The sequence below is a fragment of the Nannospalax galili genome, unplaced genomic scaffold (genome assembly GCF_000622305.1).
Source record: "Nannospalax galili isolate Female #2095 unplaced genomic scaffold, S.galili_v1.0 scaffold290, whole genome shotgun sequence".
Classification (NCBI taxonomy): Eukaryota; Metazoa; Chordata; class Mammalia; order Rodentia; family Spalacidae; genus Nannospalax; species Nannospalax galili.
The window spans coordinates 5,821,689-5,837,980 of record NW_008331486.1 but is presented as its reverse complement, the minus strand read 5'-3'; the positions used below and the strand labels follow the sequence as shown (position 1 = coordinate 5,837,980).

Here is a 16,292-nt window from a genome sequence, read left to right as displayed (position 1 = left end):
ATAGACCAGGCTGGCCTTGAACTCACATAGATCCACCTGCCTCTGCCTCCCGAGTGCTGGGATTAAAGGCATGCGCCACCACACCTGGCAAGATTTATTATTTTTTTAAAAAATATTTTATTATTTTATGTGTATGAATGTATTGCCTGCATGTATGTGAGTGCACCCGTGTCATGCAATGCTGCGGAGGTCAGAAGAGGGCTTTGGATTCCCCTGGAACTGGAGTTAAGGACGGTTCATAGCCACCATGTGGGTACTGGGAATCAAACCCGGGTCCTCTGCAAGAGCAGTCAGTGCTCTTAACCGCTGAGCTGTCTCTCCAGACCCAAGGTTTTTTTGTTTGTTTTTTTGGTCTTTTTGAGACAGGGTCTCCCTCTAGCCCCAGCTAGCCTGGATTTGCTATGGAGACCAGGCTGGCCTCAAAATCACAGAGATCTGCCTGCCTCTGCCTCCTGAGTGCTGAAATCAAAGGTGCACACCACCATGCCCAGCATCTTTTTGGTTTTTAATTATGCACATGTGTGTGCATGTCTGCATGTGTTTGTGCACTTGAGTGCAGTGCTCATACCATACAAAAAATGACGTTAGATCTCCTGGAGCTGGAGTACAGGTATGAGCTGTCTAATGTGGGTGCTGGGAACCAAACCCATGTCTTCTGTGAGAGCAGCCAGTGCCCTTAACTGCTGAGCCACTTCTCCCCCTTTCTTTTTTTAAGTATGTTTTATCTATATGTGTCTGAGAGTATTACCTGCATGTAGGTAGGTGCACCCATGTCATGCAAAGGAGGTCAGAAAAGGGTGTCAGATCCGCTGGAACTGGAGTTATAGATGGTTTTTACCCACCATGTGGATGCTGGGAACCTAATCTGGGTCCTCTGCAAGAAGAGCCAGTGCTCTAAACTGCTAAAACTCTCCCCATCCCCTCTTAGACCTACCTGCCCTGCCTCACTTCATGTCCTTTATCTTTTTTTTTTTTTTTTTTTGTCTTTTTGAGACAGGGTCTCCCTGTAGTCCCAGCTGACCTGGAACTCACTATGTAGATCAGGCTGGGATTAAAGGAGTGTGACACCTCACCTAGCTACTTCCTTTTCTTAATGCATAACATTGAATAGACTAGGTTGGTCTCTGTTAGAGGCTGGATGGTTCCCACAGCCAGCTCTGGAGTCAGACAGCTCAGTTACTCATTAGACCTATGCCTCACCCTATGAGCCTCAGCTGGCTCAGTCTGGGAATGGGGTGTTCCACAGAACCTCACTCCATTGTTGGGGTCAATGAGAAGCTTTGGGTGAGGTGCACAGATCCAGCTGAGCCATGTAGTTGTGCAAATGCTGGTTATTGTAAACACCAATGATCGTCTGGTGAAACCTTTGGCTTATAACTGGTTTGGGTGTGTGACTGTCACCTTTCATCCCTTCCTGTCCACCCAATGTGGAGCTCTCCTCACCGTGCCTCCAGGGATCAGGCTTGGGGGCCCCACTGGGCGCCTTGCCTAGGCCTTTTCCCTCTATCACTGAGGTAAGAAAAGTTGGGTAGGGTGAGATTTGATGGTGCTTCCTCTGTGCCATCCAGAAGTGACTCCTAGTTCCCTGGGATAAGAGGTTACACTGTGTTCATGTATTTTTTTTTTTTTTTTTTTTTTTTTTGTCTTTTTGAGACGGGGTCTCCCTGTATTCCCAGCTGACCTGAACTCACTATGTAGACCAGGCTGGCCTTGAACTCACAAAGCTTTGTCTCCCTCTGCCTCCCAAGGGCTGGGATAAAAGGAGTGTCCATGTTTTTAACTTAAGTGCAGGACATTTTTTTTTTTAAAGTTTTTTAACATGTTAAAAAGAACTTTTTCTTTTAAGTCTCTCATGCTTTATTTCTTGAGTGTTTTGCCTGCATGTGTACAAGGGTACCCATGTCATGTCAAGCAGTGCCGTGGCGGAAGACAGAAGAGTGTATTGGTTCCCCTGGAACTGAAGTTATTTATAGACGGTTGTTAGTCGCTGTGCGGTGCTGAACCCTGATCTGTAAGATGCCCAGTGCTCTTCACCGCTGGGCCATCTCTCCAGCCTCCTTCTCATGCTTCCTTGCCATCTGTCTTTAGAGCCTTGGGGCCTGAGACTTGGGAGGTGTTGCCTCTGGCCTGGGGCCTTCTAGGCCGCAGCTCTTTGCCTGTTGCCTTTTTGATTGGAACTTTAGCTTTGGCAACAGCGGCTGCAGCCACAAGGACAGTCTTAGCAACCAGTGCTTTTCTGAGCCGGCTTCACCACAGCCACTCTTTTTGAGTTTCTTAACTTTGTTCTTGATTACTCTGTTCCTGCTTTTCTTTGCCTTCTTGACTTTGAAACAATCAAAATCTGTCATCTTGCTTTCCTTTCTCTGACGTTTATCTTCTTGGCTGGTCTTATGGCTGCTCATTTGGTGTTATCTGCCTTCTCCCTGGCTTTTTGTACACATTTCTGGTGAGCGGTGTGAGAACTTGAGGATATCAGTGAGTTGCATGCACTTGAAAGGCATAATCAGCCTATCTTATCACCCAAGGGCAAGATCCATCAACCAAGGCCCTGTTTGGATCAATAACATCTACAATCTCAACCAGCATGAGGCCCAAAGGAGACATAGGCCCGCTGGCCAACCTCCACAAAGTGCCTTAACACCATGTGGGTGCATTCAGCAAGAAGCAATTTTTAAGTTTTAGCACAGGTATTAAAGTGCTCCCCAGGCTGGGCTTGAACTCCTGAAGTGATCCTCCTACCTCAGCCTCTTTAGGTTTAACTTAGATAAATATTTATTTCAGAGTATTACTGTGTAGCCCAGACTGGCTTTGAACTCTGGAACTTCCTGCCCCAGCCTCCTGAGTGCTGAGATTACAGGTGTGAGCTACTATGCCTGGCTCTCAGACAAATACCTTCCAGTAGGATTTACACTGGATATAATCACAATCTATGCAGCACCTGGCCAGCTTGTTTGACAGCCTTGTTAGTCAAACACCTGTTTTCCAGCCCCATTAGGACACACCCTGAGAAACCCACATCACCAGGTGGCTCCTTCCCTCCTGTTACTCATGTCTTCAGACACCTCAGAGGAGGGCTGCTGCAAAGGAATCCTCTTCTGTAAGTGGAATGTTCTGATGATCTACCCTGTGGTCAGTGGCCTAATGGGATGCATCTTCCCAGAGAGGTCCTTAAGAGGGTGGCTGCTGGGTTGGGGATATAGCTCAGTGGTATCGGGCTTGCCTAGTAGCTTGCCCGAGGCCCTGGGTTCAATCCCCAGTACCACATCAAGAAAAAAAAGACATATAAAGGGAGTGGGGGAGGATTACAGCAAATCTTTGAGTGGACACTGGCTCCCAGAGGTTGATGCCTGCCGTGGCACATAGGAGAGCAGCTCTTCCACAGAACTGAAAGTCAGATGCTTTCCTTCCTGCGCCCTTCTCCAGTACTTAGGACTCATGCAAGGGCAGTCTGGTTAGCATGCAACTGGGTGAGCCTCTCTCTTTACAAGGGCCCAAGTGAGTCGGCCTGCCTGTCACCAAACCCAATCACGTAAAAGAATTATTTTAGTTGTATTTTATGTGTATGAGTGTCTTGCCTGCATGTATGTAAGTGTACCACATTCGTGCAGTGCCTGCAGAGGCCAAAAAGAGGGTGTCAGAGCCCCTGGAACTGGAGTTACAAGTGGTTGTTTGCTGCCATGTAGGTGCTGGGAACCAAAACAGGGTCTTATGCAAGAACTGCAACTGCTCTTAACCCAAGTCATCTCTCCACCCCCCCAAACCCAACACCCCCCAATCACTTTTCAACCAAACTGAAGTCCTGTGCCCTGGGGCTACCACGTTCTGTCCCTATACATGCTGTTTCTCCACCTGTGACTCTCCTGCATTCTTGTCTGCCTGACTTGGACGATACGGACGTCCATGTCTCTTTCCTCCAGGTTTCCCAGGTGTCTCAATGTTTTATTATTTTTTATTTTATGTGTATGTGTGTAGTGCCTGCATGTAGGTAAGTGCACCCATGTTGTGCAGTGCCCTCGGAGGTCAAAAGAGGCTGTCGGATCCCCTGGAACTGGAGTTTCTGACAGAAAAACCTTTTTAAAAAGGTTTCATGCCAGGTGTGGTGGTGCACACCTTTAATCCTAGCACTCGGGAGGCAGAGGCAGGCAGATCTCTGGGAGTTCGAGGCCAGTCTGGTCTCCATATCGAATCCAGGCCAGCTGGGGCTACAGGAGGACCCTGTCTCAAAAAGACCAAAAAAAAAATGGGGTTTCAGAAGTTGGGTGTGGTGGTGCATGCCTTTAATCCCAGCACTTGGGAGGCAGAGGCAGGCAAATCTGAGTTTGAGGCCAGCCTGGTCTACAGAGTGAGTTCCAGGGCAGCTGGGGCTGCAGGGAGACCCTGTCTCAAAAGACAAAAAACAAAACAAAAAAACTTTCAGATATCATCTGAAACTCATAAATTTAGTATTTTTTACATGTATATGCATGTCCTTGAGCTTGTGTGGTTCTAGTTGCTCAACTCAACCTGAAGGAGAACCAAGTTTGGAAGTGGTTTGTTAAGTTCCAGGAGTCCTGGGCACCCTGGGTGCCTCAGTTACTGTGGCTTGACTGACAATCCTCCTTTCCAGCTTACGACCAAGAGAACTCTACAAAATGTTCCTCCCCAGGTAAGCAGAAGGTGAGCAGTGGGCTCCATCCAACAGCCCCCGGGAGTTCCTGCCAATGACCCCAGCTGCTATGGCCTGGGGTGAAGGGTCCAGGGGGCCGTCCCTGAGCTGTGGCCAGATCTTGTGTCTTCCCTGGGTTCCCTTCAATCCTGGAAGTCTTCCAGAGACTCTCTCCATGTCATCCAGGTACAAGGTACAAATGGCATGCAGACAGGGACAAACCAGGTACCAGATGGTTCTGAATCTAGAGGGCCACCCAGAGACCCCACAGTGCCAGACTCCAGGGTGTCCTGCTGAGTAATTCTTCCTTTTGTTGTGCTGACTCCCCAATCTGCTAGAGTTACATAAATGCAGTTTTCTTTTTCCTTCTTCTGAGTTGGTCTCATATAGCCCAGGATGGCCTTGAACACTTTTGATCCTTCTGCCTCCACTTCCCAACCACTGGGACAAGTGTGTCCCACTATTATTGTAGGGGTTTTGTCTCTCTGTAGCTCAGGCTAGCCTGAACTGGCAGCTAACCTCCTGCCTCAGGCTCCAGTATGCCGGGATTACAGGCATGTGTCATCAACACTGGGAGATTTGTTTTTTAAGGTGTAGCTCAGGTTGGCCTCAAACTCATGATCTCCTGCCTCTCTTGCCTCTCTAGCACATCTTACCAGCAGGTGCCATCACAACCGGCAGCACTGTGAGACTTTAAACTTACTTTATGCCTGTTGTAGTCATGTTAATTGCTCTGATGACCTGCAAGTTGGGCAAGCTAACTTTTTAATTGAACATAACCTTTGTGTTCTTTATAAAAACCTATTTTATTTAAATTGATCCTTTTTAAACTTTTTTTGTTTTTAAAAAAATTTAAAAAGCTGGGCGTGGTGGCGCACGCCTTTAATCCCAGCATTTGGGAGGCAGAGACAGGCAGGTATTTCTGAGTTCGAGACCAGCCTGGTCGGTCTACATAGTGAGTTCCAGGACAGCTGGGGCTACAAGGAGACTCTGTCTCAAAAAAAGACAAAAAAAAAAAAGATTAAAAAAAATATTTTTATTTTATGTTATGAGTGTATTGCCTGCATGTATGTGAGTGCACCTGTGTTGTGCAATGCTGCGGAGGTCAGAAGAGGGCTTTGGATTCCCATGGAACTGGAGTTAAGGACAGTTTGTAGCTGCCATATAGGTGCTGGGAATCAAACCCAGGTCCTCTGCAAGAGCAGTCAGTGCTCTTAACCCGTGAACCATCTCTCCAGCCCCTTAGTCTTTCTGAGGCAGGGTCTCCCTGTAGCCCCAAGCTGGCCTGGAACTAGCTATATAGATCAGGCTGGCCTCCAGCTCACGCCCGGCCATCCTCTTGACAGTATTTCAAACATTTTTTTCTCCTGTGTGTGCATATAAATGTATATGTGTGTATATATATATATTATATTATATATAATTTAGCTCACGTTGGCTTGGAACTCGCTATATAGACCAGACTGACCTTGAATTCAGAGATCTGCCTGCTTCTGCCTCCCAAGTGCTGGGATTAAAGGTGTGCACCACCATGCCTGGCTTTTCTGTGTATATTTTCGTTAGTAGTTTTGGTGGTGTTTTTTGAGGCAGTCCTATGTGCCACCATGCCTGGTAGAAATGTAGACATTTCTTGAAGGTTTTTTTTTGTCTATTTTTAGTGCTTTCTTCTCAAATTCCTTGTTAAGGGATCTATGTATAATTACTTGTTTAAAAAAGCAAAGCAAGGGCTGGAGAGATGGCTCAGTGGTTAAGAACACTGGCTGTTCTTGCAGAAGACCCAGATTCGAATCCCAGCACCCACATGGCAGCTAACAACTGTCCGTAACTAATCGCAGGGGATCCGACATCCTCTTCTGACCTCCATGGGCATTGCATGACATGGGTGTACTTACCTGCATGCAGGCAATACACGCATACACATTAAAAAAAAAAAAAAAAAAAAAAGTTAAAAAAGCAAAGCACTGGGTGTGGTGTCACCTTTGGTTCCAGCACTCAGGAGGCAAAAGCAGGCGGATCTCGGTGAGTTCAAGGCCAGCCTGGTCTACATGGCGAGTTCCAGGCCAGTTATGGTTAAAGGGAGACCCTGTCTCAAAAAGACCCCCTGCCAAAAAAACCCACTTAGAATACTCATAAAAAAGAACCTTAGTGCCCTGACAGAGAACCAGACTCTAATATGCTGTCATTTCTCCCTCCTAGCCTTTACCTGTTCCTTCCCAACCCGGAAAGTCAGCATTGCAAAGCAGTTTTGAGCTCACATCCCCACCCTACCACTTATTGCTGTGTGACCCTGGGAAGTCCCCTGCCTCTCTTAAGTCTTGATCGCTCCACTTGTAAGCTGGGACAGCAGTATTAACTCTCATAGATACATACACTCATGAGCCTGTAGTGACCTACAGTGGGCATGATGGGGCTGGCAGACAAGGGCCAGACTCATAAGAGATTACTCAAGTGTTTATTAACAAAGCAGATACATAGCCCATTCACAGTACCACAGGGACACTTAGGACCCTGGGGACTGGGAATACCCCTCCCTCCACCCCTTTAGTATCCATCCCCATCATAGCTTGGGTTCTTAGAAAACTTTGGGCTTCTAACATTCTCTCTGGAAATCATGTAAGTGTGGTCGCAGGACTCTGCTTCTCATGTCCCCATTGGCCTGACCTTGTGGGTCCTGGACAAAAGTCTGCAAGACTTGGTTTAGTCATCCATGTCTAGACCAAATTCTGGATACAGCTCCTTGGAGGTGACACCTCGGATCACAGCTGAAAGGAAAGAATAGAGGATTACTGTCTGGTGGAGACAAGTGGGAGGGGGATAGCCAAACCTAATCTAAAGTCACTGCCTGGACCGGCCCAGAACACACCCAGACTCACACCTCACCTAACTGGCAAGGTCATCTCCATTTCTCCTTCCAAGCCTGGTCCCTGGGGGTTCAGCCTGGCTACCCTACCCCAACCCAGCATTTAAGCATGGTGGCAGCCCACGTGACCTGCTCTTCCTGCAGCTCTGCTGGACACTCACCCTCTCCCCCACCGGGAACTCCCCTGGGAGGCCTGCTCTTGGCACCCTCTCTTGCTTCCTCCTGCTCCTGCCACCTTCAGACCTCAGCATTCTCCCCATCTCCACTTTCCCTCATGGCATTTGGCACACAGTCATTTCTGTTCATTCATTGCCCACTCTCAGCCACAGAAGAACAGAACTTCAAGTGTCTGCCTCTCCACTGTCCCCACCACCACAGAGCACCTGGAACAGAATAGGTGTCCAATAAATATTCACTGGACAGACAGAAAAGGGACAGGCTGTATACACGCTGCAAGTCACATGACCTAAAAGTGACAGGTCTCCAGCTGGGTTCCAACACTTTGTGTTGTTGCTGAGATTAAGTCTCACTATGTAGCCCAGGCTGGCCTTGGATTTGTAATCCTCTTGCCTCAGTTTCCAAAGTACTGGGATTACAGACATGAACCACGACACTCATCCCACATCATTTCTTCCTGGGTCCTGATTGCTATCCTGTTAAACACCCACATTTCTCTCCTGCTTTCTTCCTCACCTCTCTGGGCTGTGGAATCTTGGCTGCTGATGGAGATTTCTGTAGCAAGTACTAAAATTTAGGCAGAAACTGGGTTGACAGCCCATCTCTCAATACTATCTCATTGGCTGCAGAGCATCAAGAGCACCAGTATGGGCCAGTGGAAGGGACTACTGAGCTGTATAAGACCATCTACACACATCTTACCCTCCGAGGTGAGCTACTTTACCCAGCTATCCCTTTAGCGAGCTGGCCACTGGAGGCATAGATGATAGCTCAATGTCCCTGCAGGCCACGGTAGAACAGGGGCCCTTAGTCCAATCTGGCAGGTGGGTAAGTCCTGTTCTAACTTGCTCCAAAGCAGGCCCTGTGCTTGAGAGATCTCCAGGACTAAAGAGCTCTGCAGCTGCTTTGCTGGGTGGCTAGGGGGGTGAGGGTGCCTCATGAGAAGGGGCTCAGGTATTCTAGGAGTGGAGCAGCTGAGAAGCCTGGGACCACTGGCAAGTTAGGGGATCCAGGAGTAAAACCCAACATCCCCAGGAGGGGAGAAACCACCCTTGGATCCCTTGAGGCTCGTCTGGAAGCCTGCTGCTCACCCAGCCTGCCCAGCAGCATCTGCCCTACATCCTTGATGTCGTTGTATTCGTGCAGCAGGGTGATGTGGCCCTCCAGTTCCCTCACATTGTAGCCCCTGGGAAGAGCAGCAGAGAGACAGCATTATTAGTAAGATCATGAGGTCCCTGGCTCAGATGGCAATGGCAGTGAGGCATGTGTTTAGCCAATGTTCACTGCAGGCTTACTAGGCACTAGGGGCTGGGGACAGGACAGTTCCTACCTTCCTAAAGCTTACAAGTAGGGTAGGGAAGCTATCCATCCTCAGTCCTAGCAAACATCCTGTCCCCTAGGGAGGGGTCTTTAGTCACATGGGTAATAGTGACCCTGGTTACCAGGCAGATTCCCTCATGTGAAATATACATCCCAGTTCACCTCTGCCTCTGCCATGAGGCTGAAGTGAAGGGTATGAGGAAGCCCAGGAGTTATGAAGAGCCAGCTTCCCCTGGGCACCGAAATGCCACAGAGAAGGGATCTGTGTGCAGCCCGCAAAGCCTAGAATGTAACTCCAGAGAGAGACCAAAACAGCTAGTCTCCACTCTTGATAGCTTTCTAGATCTTTGATTCCAGGACTGCCCCAACCTGGCCTCCTGAAGAGGCTGCTAAGACACTCAGGTTTCAATGGCAGACAGCTTTTCTATGCCAAAATAGTGCAGCTGAGTTTCAGTTACTATGCACTACAGAATGCATGAAATCCGGTGGGGGGGTACAGGTAGGGGAGGGGGGGTCTAAATATAATTAAGATGTATTATATGAAATACACAAAACTTTAATAAAATGTTGAAAAAAAACTGTGTCTTGGAATTAATCCCAAGGCTTTTTGTATGCTGGGTAAACACTATTCCAAGCTCCATCTCCACCCTCCCCGTCTTTAGTGCTTAGGATGGAATCCAGGGCTTTGTGCATGTGAGGCAAGCACTCTACTGCTAAGAAACACCCATAGCTCCAAAGTTCTCTTAACTACATAGGGGAGCCAACAAGACTTGCTTAAAAAAAAAAAACATGTTGTGCCGGGCGTGGTGGCGCTTGCCTGTAGTCCCACTTGGGAGGCAGAGGCAGGTAGATCTCTGTGAGTTCAAGGCCAGCCTGGTCTACATAGTGAGTTCCAGGACAGCTGGGGCTACAGGGAGACCCTGTCTCAAAGAGACAAACAAAACAAAACAAAACAAAACATGTTGTTGCCCACGCCTGTAATCCCATACTTAGGAGATAGAGCCAGAAGGATCAGGAATTCAAGGTCATCCTCAGCTACATAGCAAGTTCAAGGCTAGCCTGGGCTATAAGAGACATCTCAACAAAACAAAACATATAAACACAGAAGACTTACGCAGACATTAAGCGGGCAATCTCACTGTCCAGCATGTCCCGCCTCTCCTTCAGTTTCTGAATGGAAACATTCAAGGGCTCCTCACTGGCCCCATCAGCCTGTTCAGACTTGGGAGATGGCCGCTGGGTGACAGAAGAAAATCACCAGCTGAGCCGTTATCCACAATGCAGAGTATGTGATGTCCCTGATGGCGCTTCCCACTTTTGCTTGGTAACAGGCCCCAACCCTCAGAATATTCTAAGCTTTCCTTGGAATTAGGTGTGTCCCTAAGGCTAAATTATAGCATGTGGAACTTCATCAGAACTTCATCGGAAGTGAGTGTGCAAAGTCTGGGAAGTATCCTTCCACAGAGCACATGCCTACCCACTCCTGGCCTTTCTACCTTGGTCTTTCTCTGCCTACAATGTTGACATAGCTGGCATAGACCAGCAATCTTAGATGACAAAACAGCCTTGTGGAGGCTGAGGCAAGACAGGCTCTCACTATGCAGCCCTAGAATTCACTCTGGGAGGCCTAGAATTCACTTTGTAGACAAGGCTGGCCACCTTGGCCTGCAGTCTGACCCCAGAGAATCTGCCCCAGGTTTTCAACATCACTGGGTTTATAAGCTCACTGGATAACAAAATGTTCCGAGGTTACACTTCATCTTCTCCCTTTCTGCCTCGAACCTGTGAAGGCCGGTGTCTAGTACTCAGTTTATCCTCAGGAAATGAGTGTTGGATGAACTGCCTAACAAGAAAACAGAGGAAAATGATGGTTCATGTTCTTGGGTTTCTGGCTTGTGACCAATCACTCTGCAGTAGTGAGTGAACACTGTCTGCGAGCACTGGCAAGAGGCCCAGGGAAAAAAAAAACAAATGTTGCCAGGCTTCTACATTTAGGTTAGCCAGGGCCTAAAGTGAAGGGCCGGTGAGATGGCTCAGCCAGTAAAAGCTCTTGTTGTACAAGACTGACAACCTAAGTGTCATCCCCAGAACCTATGGTGGAAGGACAGAACTCCCCCAAATTTTCCTCTGAGCTCCACACTAAATACACCTGTACACACACACACACACACACACACACACACACAGAGAACTCCCCCAAATTGCACGTGGTAGAAAGAAAGAACTGATTCCTGCAAGTTGTCAACTATTGCTTGTATATAAACACACGCACACACACACACACACACACACACACACACACCAATCAATAACCCCCCCCTGTCTCACACACACACACACACACACACACACAGAACCCCATATCAATCATTAACCCCTGCATGTCACACACACACACACACACACACACACACACACACAGAACCCCCCCAAATTGTCCTCTGAAGCTCCACACTAAATATACCTGTACACACACACACAGAACTTCCCCAAATTGTCCTCTTGAGCTCCACACTAAATATACCTGTACACACACACACACACACACACACACACACACACACAATTTAAAATGTTTGCTTAAAAAAGGCCAAGACTGGACAGATGGCTCAGTGATTAAGAGCACCTACTACTCTTCCAGAGCCAGAGCTCAATTTCCAGCAACCACATCAGGTGGCTCAAAACTGTCTGCAACTCTGGCTCCTGGGGGATCTGATCCGTCTGGCTTCCTCGGGTACCAGGCACCTGCACTTAAGTGCACATAACCCCTGCTCCCCATATACGCATATACACACATACACAATTAAAAAAAAAAAAAAAGCCAGTGAGATGGCTTAGCAGGAAAAGGGCACTTGCTACTAAACCTAACAACCTGAGTTCCATCCCTGGGACCTACATTGTGGAAGGAGAGAACTGACTTGTGAAATTGTCCTGACTTCCATGCATGCAATGGTGCCTCTCACCCAATAAATGTAATTAAAAAAAAAATCTTTTCAAGAGGAAATACCCCAGCAATTAGATCCCCACTGCAGACAGCTCCATTTAAAGCTCTACTCATGCCATCAGAAACACCTTCCCAGACTGACCTGTGGGGATCCCTGTTGTCCACTATCCCTGTCCGAACGTCCTGTGCATGTGCACATTTGTGTGTGCCTGCATGTGTGCACGTGGAGGCCAGAGGTGACTTGCTCTCCACCTTTTAAAAATTTTTTTGGTCTTTTTGAGACAGGGTCTCCCTTTAGCCCCAGCTGGCCTGGAACTTGCTATGTAGACCAGGCTGGCTTTGAACTCACAGAGATCCACCTGCCCTTGCCTCCAGAGTGCTGGGATTAAAGGCATGTGCCACTACACCCAGCTCTACCTTATTTTTGAGATAGGGTCTCTCACAAACCTAGAACTCGCTCATTCAGCTAGACTAGCTGGCCAGCAAACCTTAGGGACCCTCCTGACTCTGCTTCCCAAGGCTGGGATTACATGCATGTGTGTGTGGCTTCGCCCAGATTTTACATGCGTGCTAGGCAGTGAACTCAGGTCCTCATGCTTTCCTGTAAGCACTTTATCCACAGAGCCATCTCCCAAGCAGTCCTGTATTGACCTAATTTCTCATCACTTGATGTATTGTAGATTTCACTATCTTTTTCACACCAGTTATCCTGGTCCGTTCCATGAGGGAAAGGACTCCATTGTCTATTGCTGATACAGCAGGGTACTCAGTACCCAGGAGTTCATCAATGAAGGGGTTAATGATCAGTAATTAATTATAAGTCTAAAAAGTACTCTGAGGAACACTCTGCAATTGACAGCCAGAAGCAGGGTAAGGCTGCTGAAGGAAGCTGAACTTCAGAGGATGAGTACCTGTCAGTTTGGCAAACAGTTCTAATAAAGCATGTCAGACAGAGGGCATAGCATATCCAAACACATTAAGAGGCAGGCAGGAGGGACAGGGGCTGCTTGGCACATACTTCCATCCCAGTGTCTAATGCAGTGGGGGGGGGGGAGGGGAACCACACCCCTGTGAGCCTATCAGTGGCAAAGGTACAAGCATACCTCCAGCAACCTGAGGAGTTCTTTTCAGAGATATCCCCTGTAAAGCTGGATCCTTGGCTTTGCCAGAGGAAAGAAGTTCAGGACCAGCCAGTAGGAAGTAGAGTTGTGAGTATATTAAAAGGTATGGGGCTGGGAAGCTGGTGCAGTCATTCAAGGCTCAGGCTCACAACCAAAAAGACAAGACGTTCTTTTGTTTGTTTTGTGACAGGGTCTCCCTATAGCCCAGCTGGCCTAGAACTATGTAGATCAGGCTGGCCTTGAATGCACAGAGATCTGCCTGCCTCTGCCTCTCAAGTGCTGGGACTAAAGGCGTGTGCCACCACCATCAGCCTTAAAAGATATTTTTAACATTTAAGAACAGGGGCTGGCGAGACAGCTCAGTGGTTAAGAGTACTGGCTGTTCTTGCAGAAGACCAAGGTTCAAATCCCACACCCACATGGCAGCTAACAACTCCAGTTCCAGGGGATCCAACACCCTCTTCTGTCTTCCTTGGGCACTGCACAACATAGGTGCACTTACACACATGCAGGCTTAACACTTATATAGATAAAATTAAAAATTAAAAAAAAAACATATTTGCTGGGCATGGTGGTGCACACCTTTAATCCTAGCACTTGGGAGGCAGAGGCAGGCGGATCTCTGTGAGTTCAAGGCCAGCCTGGTCTACATAGTGAGTTCCAGGACAGCTGGGGCTACAGGGAGACCCTGTCTCAAAAAAAAAAAAAAAAAAAATCATATTGAAGAACAGTAGGGGGGCTGGAGAGATGGTGCAGTGGTTAAGAACACTGATTGTTCTTACAGAAGACCTGGATTCGAATCCCAGCACGGACATGGCAGCTAACAACTGTCTGTAACTCCAGTCCCAGGGGATCCGACAGCCTCTTCTGACCTCCGTGGGCATTGCACGACATGGGTGCACTTACATGCAGGCAATACACACACAACATGAAATAATAATAAAGAAAAAAATTTAAAAAAGAACAGTAGGGGACTGACTCCTGGAAATTGTCCTCTGACTCCTCATGCATTCTTTGACAGGCAGGTGCCCACACATACACATACATATAAGCATACACCAAAAAATGGTCATTAATAAATCTTAGCCAGGTGTGGTGGTGCACGCCTTTAGTCCCAGCACTTGGAGGCAGAGGCAGGTGGATCTCTGTGAGTTCAAGGCCAGCCTGGTCTATAAAGTGAGCTCCAGGCCAGCCGGGGCTACAGGGAGACTGTCTCAAAAAGACTAAAATAAAATAAAATAAAATAAAATAAATCTTGTTGCTATGTTGGCAATCTTTTTTTTATATTTTATTATATTTATTTTATTTTTATTTTGTCTTTTTGAGACAGGGTCTCCCTGTAGCCTCAGCTGTCCTGGAACTCACTATGTAGACCAGGCTGGCCTTGAACTCACAGAGATATGCCTGCCTCTGCCTCTGGAGTGCTGGGATTAAAGGCGTGCGCCACCACACCCAGCTTTATTATTTTATGTGCATGTTTCCTCCATGTGTGTAAGTGCACCCCTGTCAGGCAATGTCTGCAGAGGTCAGAAGAGGGTGCCCATTCCCTAAAATTGGAGTTACAGAGTTTGATAGCTGCCATGTAAGTGCTGGGAATCGAACTCTGGTCCTTTGCAAGAGTAGTCAGTGCTCTTAACCGCTGAGCCATCTCTTTAGTCCTATCTTGGCAATCTTTAAAGCAAATGCTAATTGTATTGGAATCCTTGACTCTCAAGTTGGGGGGGGGGCTTCTTTTTCTCCCTATGCCATCATTATTTAGCTCGTCATTCTATCCTGCTTTCCCAGCATTTGGGAGTCGCTAAGGCAGGAAGATGTAGAGTTTGAGGCCAGCCTGGCCTACATAATGAGACCTTGCTTTTAAAAAAAGTGTGAGCAGGGTGTGCTGGCGCATGCCTTTAATCCCAGAACTCAGGAGGCAGAGGCAGGCAGATCTCAGTGAGTTCAAGGCCAGCCTGGTCTACCTAGTGAGTTCCAGGCCAGTTGGAGCTACAGGGAGACCCTGTCTCCAAAAGACCAAACCAAAAAAAAAGTGTGTGTGTGTGAAGGATGGGAATCACTTGTCTACAGAGTGAGTTTGGAACCAGCCTGGAATACCTGAGACTGTTTAAAAAAAGAAAAGAAACAACAAAAAATAAACAAAAGAAGGAAGAAATGAAAAGAGAAAAACAAGTCTTTCGTGATCTAATTCAGTAGTATTGGAAAACCCATCTTTGGAGATGAGAGATCAAGGACGCTTTGGGGTAGGAGAAAGGTTTCTGGGTTAGGAATGTTGTGGGCAGGACTAAAGGCAAGGTTGGGTAAGCAGGAGGCAGAAGCCTAGGATTGATTCTGCAGGGGAGGGGTAGGAGGGCAAGACCGCAACGTTGAGGGAGGGGAGGAAGGGGAGGGGAGGCAAGGCAAGGCAAGGCAAGGCAGCTGGAACAAGGCAGAGAAGGGTGGGTGGCCGAGGAGGGTGGGCGGGGCAGTCATACTCACGGGAGATCGGAAGGCCCCATGGCACCTTCGGTTCTGTCCCGGCTCAGTCCTGGGGAGGAATCCGAAGGGAAGGGCTGATTGCACCAGGAGCCGCTCCCAGAGGATCCGGCTACCGAGGGGGTGCGGGAGCAGCAGCTGGGAAAGAGGCTGAGGCCGGATCCCGATACGCTATTGGGATGGGGCACGGGCCTTGGAAGAGGAAAGAGGCTCCCATGTGGCAAGGGAACCGTGTGCAGCACGGGTGGTGGGGTGCCTGAGGCGCGAGTGGTGAGGTGCCTGGCGGGAGGGACTATGGGGAAGGGCGTGAGGAGTCAGGGGATGGGCAGGAAAGGGACGCGCTGTCTGCTCCACGCCCACCTCCTGAGCCCCGGGGTCCGAGGTCCCCGGGCCGGGGGTGTCTGCTGCGCCGGAGGGTCCAGGGCTGGGGCCTCAGCTTCGTCAGAGAGCTAGAAATCAGCGATGGAGACCAACGGCTGGCCCACGTCAAGCTGCGCGTGCACCCAGCCAACGAAGCCCCCGTCCCGCTTTCTGATTGGTTGCCGATCGGTATGGGCTGCGCGCGCAGCCAGCGGGGCCTGCCCCGCCTCTTTGTTCCGATTGGCTCCCGAGCGGGGTCAGGGCTGCGCGCGCAGCTTTCGGCTTTCGCTCCTCCCGTCGCTCCAGGCTCAGGGCCGCGTGGCCACGCCCCCTTGTCCTTCAGCTTCCTCACCAGCCAATGAGCTTGGAGGCCTTTGGCCACGTCCCCGTTCG

At 48.7% G+C, this 16,292-nt stretch overlaps 1 protein-coding gene and 1 pseudogene across 1 annotated transcript; both read right to left on the bottom strand.

Annotated features, from left to right (window-relative positions):
- Positions 1-1,729: 1,729 nt before the first annotated feature.
- Positions 1,730-2,644, bottom strand: LOC103727602 (annotated as a pseudogene).
- Positions 2,645-7,078: 4,434 nt separating this feature from the next.
- Positions 7,079-15,988, bottom strand: Swi5 (SWI5 homologous recombination repair protein; the record flags this gene model as incomplete). The annotated part of the gene is made up of 5 exons (XM_008826398.3): positions 7,079-7,407; positions 8,774-8,868; positions 10,117-10,238; positions 15,543-15,591; positions 15,900-15,988. Coding segments are annotated over 5 exons (420 nt in total), but the record flags the coding sequence as incomplete, so codon positions are not given.
- Positions 15,989-16,292: the final 304 nt, after the last annotated feature.